Source organism: Arachis stenosperma, chromosome 3 (assembly GCF_014773155.1).
Source record: "Arachis stenosperma cultivar V10309 chromosome 3, arast.V10309.gnm1.PFL2, whole genome shotgun sequence".
NCBI classification, from domain to species: Eukaryota; Viridiplantae; Streptophyta; class Magnoliopsida; order Fabales; family Fabaceae; genus Arachis; species Arachis stenosperma.
This window is the reverse complement of record NC_080379.1, coordinates 105,830,739-105,836,322: the sequence shown is the minus strand read 5'-3', so window position 1 is coordinate 105,836,322 and position 5,584 is coordinate 105,830,739. Positions and strand designations below refer to the sequence as shown.

The window sequence follows — 5,584 nt, the reverse complement described above, 5'->3', positions numbered from 1 at the left end:
TTCTCTCCACTTCAACAATTCTTCCATACCAAAACAATGAAATCTATCTAAACATCCTAGTTATCTAATAAGATCAACAACTAGAATTCCTAAGCAATCAACAACATCAAGAAATCACAAAATTCACAAGAATCTAAACTAAAAGCAAGATGGTATATACAAGGAAGATCTTACCATGGTGGGGGTGCCTCCCACCAAGCACTTTTCTTTAACGTCCTTAAGTTGGATGGTCAGTCGCTCAAGTTTCTCGTTCTCTAGGTGCATCCTCCAATAGGAACACCTCTTGCTCTTTTGGGAGCTTGTAGCCATGGTACTTCTTCACTCTATGTCCATTCACCTTGAAAGTTGCTTCACTTTTAGGATCAAACAATTCCACTACTCCATAGGGCTTTATCTCCTTCACCTTGAAAAGTCCTTCCCATCTAGAGCGGAGCTTGCCAGGCATGAAACGAAGCCTCGAATTGTAGAGGAGAACCTCATCACCATCTTGGAAATCCTTCTTCCGGATGTGATGGTCATGGAATGCCTTTGTCTTTTGCTTGTAAATCCGGGCATTCTCATACGCTTCGTTCCTCAAACACTCGAGCTCCTCTAGCTGTAATTTTTTGGCTACTCCTGCTAGGGTCAAATCCATGTTGCACCGCTTTACTGCCCAATAAGCTCTGTGCTCAATTTCCACCGGAAGGTGGCATGCCTTACCATAGACGATCCGGAAGGGACTCATCCCTAACGGAGTCTTGTAGGCCATTCTATACGCCCATAGTGCATCCCCTAACCGGATGCTCCAATCCTTCCTTTGCAGATTGACTACTTTCTCTAAGATTCTCTTAATCTCCCAGTTGGACACTTCTGCTTGTCCGTTGGTTTGCGGATGATAAGCGGTGGCAGCCTTATGCACTACCTCATAGCGCTTGAGCAGTGCCTCTACTTTCCTGTTACAAAAGTGGGATCCTTGGTCGCTCATGATTGCTTGTGGTGACCCATAACGGCACACAATGTTATTCATAATAAAAGAAATGATGGTATTAGTGTCATCAAGGCGAGTAGGTATTGCTTCTAACCACTTTGACACGTAGTCCACCGCTAACAAGATATATAGGTACCTACTTGAGTTGAGAAACGGTCCCATAAAGTCAATGCCCCATACATCACATATCTCACAGAACAACATAGGTTGTTGAGGCATTTCATCCCTTTGGGATGTGTTTGCCGACTTCTGACACTAATGGCAAGACACATGATGAGTGGATATTTTATACGCTTTTTGGGGGTAATTTTATGTAGATTTTAGTATGTTTTAGTTAGTTTTTAGTATATTTTTATTAGTTTTTAGGCAAAATTCATATTTCTGGACTTTACTATGAGTTTGTGTGTTTTTCTGGGATTTTAGGTATTTTCTGGCTGAAATCGAGGGAGCTGAGCAAAAATCTGATTCAGGGTGAAAAAGGACTGCTGATGCTGTTGGATTCTGACCTCCCTGCACTCGGAATAGATTTTTTGGAGCTACAGAAGTTCAATTGGCACGCTCTCAATTGGGTTGGAAAGTAGACATCCAGGGATTTTCAGCAATATATAATAGTCCATACTATGCACGAAGATAAACGATGTAAACTGGCGTTTAACGCTAGTTCCGTGTTGCATTCTGGCGTTGAACGCCAGAAACAGGTTGCAAGTTGGAATTAAACACCAGAAACAGGTTACAACCTAACGTTTAACTCCAGAAATAGCCCAGGCACGTGAGAAGCTGAAGTCTCAGCCCCAGCACACACCAAGTGGGCCCCAGAAGTGGATTTCTGCACTATCTATCTTAGTTTACTCATTTTCTGTAAACCTAGGTTACTAGTTTAGTAATTAAACAACTTTTAGAGACTTATTTTGGATCTCATGACATTTTAGATCTGAACTTTGTACTTTTTGATAGCATGAGTCTCTAAACTCCATTATTGGGGGTGAGGAGCTCTGCAGCGTCTCGATGAATTAAGGCAATTATTTCTGTTTTCCCTTCAAACATGCTTGTTTCTATCTAAGATACTGATTCGTACTTAACCATGATGAATGTGATGATCCGTGACACTCATCACCATTCTCAACCCATGAACGTGTGCTTGACAACCACCTCCGTTCTACATTAGATTGAATGAGTATCTCTTAGATTCCTTAATCAGAATCTTTGTGGTATAAGCTAGAATCCATTGGCAGCATCCTTGAGAATCCGGAAGGTCTAAACCTTGTATGTGGTATTCTGAGTAGGATTCAGGGATTGGATGACTATGACGAGCTTCAAACTCGCAAGTGTTGGGCGTGGTGACAGATGCAAAAGGATCAATGGATCCTATTCCGACATGATCGAGAACCGACAGATGATTAGCCGTGCTGTGACAGAGCATTTGGACCATTTTCACTGAGAGAATGGGAAGTAGCCATTAACAACGGTGATGCCCTACATACAGCTTGCCATGGAAGGAGCATTGCATGTTTGAAAGTAAGAAAGCAGTATGTTGTAGGGATTCAGAAGACAAAGCATCTCTAAAACTCCAACATATTCTCCATTATTGCGTAACAATTACTTATTTTATGCCCTTTCACTTTTTACAATTGAAACTAAAGAACCCTATTGGTATCCTAACTAAGAATAATAAGATAACCATAGCTTGCCTCAAGCCAACAATTTCCGTGGGATTCGACCCTTACTCACGTAAGGTATTACTTGGACGACCCAGTGCACTTGCTGGTTAGTTGTGCGGAATTACATAGTGTGAGTGTAATTTTTGTGCACCAAGTTTTTGGCACTGCTGCCGGGAATTGTTCGAGTTTGAACAACTGACGATTTATCTTGTCACTTAGATTAGGAAAAATTTGTTTTTTTTTTTTTTTGTTTAGAGTCACTAGGATTGCATCTTCTATTATTCCTTTTAAAAATCTTACAAAAATATTATTTTTCTTTATTAGTTTTTAATTTTTCTTGGAATCTTTTGTGTGATTTTAGTGTCATATTTTATGTTTGGTGTCAATTGCATGCTTTTCTTTGTTTTTCAATTTTCGAATTGCATGTTCTTTGTTCTTCCTTGATCTTCAAATTGTTCTTGTCAATTTTTCTTGTTTGATCTTTGGTTTGTCTTGTTTTGTGTCTTTTCTTGTTTTTCTTGTGTATTTTCAAATTTTTAGTTTTCAAAAAATTTTTATTTATTAAATACCTTATTAAAACACGTTAAATTTATAGCTCAGTTGGCTAGAGCGTTGGTTTATGTTCTTGGCAATTGGGTATCTTCCTTTTAAAACTTTTTTTTTCAAAAATAATTTTTCTTTGATTAAATCTTGTGCCAAACTTTAAGTTTGGTGTTCTCTTGTTAATTTTCTTTAATTTTCGAAAATTTATTTTTGGTTTTCTAAAAATTTTAAGTTTGGTATTCTATCTTTTGTTCTTGTGAGTCTTCAAGGTATTCTTGAGTCTTCTTTGTGTTTTGATCTTAAAATTTTTAAGTTTGGTGTGCCTTGGTGTTTTCCCTCCAAAATTTTCGAAAATAAGAAGCATTGGATTTAAAAATTTTAAGTCTTGTGTCTTTTATGTGTTTTTCTCTTTCATAATAAAATTCAAAAATCAAAAAAATATTTTTTCTAACTATTTTTAAACATTTTTTTTCGAAACTTTTCATAAAAATTCAGATTTCAATATCAAAATTTTTCAAATCCTATCCTTTTATTTTTTTTTAAAAATCATATCTTTTTCAAAAAATATCCTAACCACTCTCTCTCTCCTCAATTTTTCGAAAAATTTTAAAATATTTTTTTTTTATTTTATTTTTATTTTTTTAGTTTTTATTTTATTTTATTTTATTATTTCAAAAATTATTTTTCTTATATAATAAAATAAATAAAATAAATCCACATCATCTTCCTTTCTCCATCATGGATCTAAGTGGAAATGAACAGTCTAGAAGGACTCTGGGGTCGTATGCTAACCCCACTACTGCTTCATATGGGAGTAGTATCTGTATACCCTCCATCGGAGTTAGTAGCTTTGAGTTGAATCCTCAGCTCATTATCATGGTGCAGCAAAGTTGCCAGTATTCCGGTCTTCCACAGGAAGAACCTACAGAGTTTCTGGCACAGTTTTTACAAATTGCTGACACAGTACATAATAAGGAAGTAGATCAGGATGTCTACAGATTATTACTGTCTCCATTTGCTGTAAAAGACCAAGCTAAGAGGTGGGTAAATAACCAACCTAAGGCTAGCATAAGGACATGGAAACAGCTGTCAGAAAAATTCCTGAATCAATATTTTCCTTCAAATCGGATGACACAACTAAGGCTGAGCATCCAAGGCTTTAAACAAGGAGATAATGAATCCCTTTATGATGCCTGGGAGAGATACAGAGAGATGTTAAAAAATGCTCCTCTGAAATATTTTCAAAGTGGGTGCAGTTAGACATCTTCTATTATGGGCTTACAAAGAAAGCTCAGATTTCTCTAGACCACTTAGCTGTGGATCTATGCACATAAGAAAGACAATTAAAGAAGCTCAAGAGCTCATTGATACAGTTGCCAAAAATCAGGATCTGTACCTAAGGAGTGAATCTTCCATGAAAGAAGAGGCTAAAACAGTAACTGCTGAACTTAGTCCTGCAGAACAAGTTACTGAATTCAATCAGCAATTAGATTTTCTAACAAAACAGCTAGCCAAATTCAAGGAGATATTGCAAGAAACAAGAATAGCTGATATGAATATGGAAGTGCAATTGAAGCAAACAGAACAACAGTTATCAAAACAAATAATAGAAGAGTGCCAAGCAGTTCAATTAAGAAGTGGGAAAACATTAAATACCTCACTTCAAGGTAGTAGAAAGCCAAGAAATGAACAAACTGCTACCCAAAATCCCTCTGAGGATAGTAAGAGCCTAGAGAGGAATAATTCTGGCATTTAGAAGCCAGAAAAGGGTGAAGAGCTGGCGTTAAACGCCCAACCCATTCTCAGTTCTGGAGTTCAAACGCCAGAAATAGGCAAGAAGTTGGCGTTGAACACCCAAAGAAAGCTCAGTTCTGGTGTTCAGACGCCAGAAACAGGTAAGGAGTTGGCGTCTAACGCCACTCCAGCTTTCACCCCTGGCATTCAAATGCCAGTGGGGGATCAGACACATACAAGTGCTGATAGCAACCCCTCTAAAAAGGCTTCTCAACCCACATCTGTAGGCAATAAACCTGCAGCAACTAAGGTTGAGGAATACAAAGCCAAAATGCCTTATCCTCAGAAACTCCGCCAAGCGGAACAGGATAAGCAATTTGCCTGCTTTGCAGACTATCTCAGGACTCTTGAAATAAAGATTCCGTTTGCAAAGGCACTTGAGCAAATACCCTCTTATGGTAAGTTCATGAAAGAGATCTTAAGTCATAAGAAGGATTGGAGAGAAACTGAAAAAGTTTACCTCACTGAAGAATGCAGTGGAGTCATTCTAAAAAGCTTACTAGAAAAGCTTAAAGATCCCGGAAGCTTTATGATACCATGCACATTAGAGGGTATTTGTACCAAGCAAGCTCTATGTGATCTTGGGGCAAGTATCAACTTAATACCTGCATCTACTATCAGA

The 5,584-nt window shown here is 37.7% G+C and overlaps 1 protein-coding gene across 1 annotated transcript; it reads right to left on the bottom strand.

Annotated features, from left to right (window-relative positions):
* Positions 1-238: 238 nt before the first annotated feature.
* Positions 239-1,186, bottom strand: LOC130966547 (uncharacterized). The gene has a single exon (XM_057891363.1). It carries the CDS (start codon positions 1,184-1,186, stop codon positions 239-241), a length of 948 nt encoding a protein of 315 aa, XP_057747346.1.
* Positions 1,187-5,584: the final 4,398 nt, after the last annotated feature.

Bases quoted from the DNA above. Each gene is read 5' to 3' on its own strand.
- LOC130966547 (XM_057891363.1), bottom strand. From the start codon at position 1,186: ATGCCTCAACAACCTATGTTGTTCTGTGAGATATGTGATGTATGGGGC.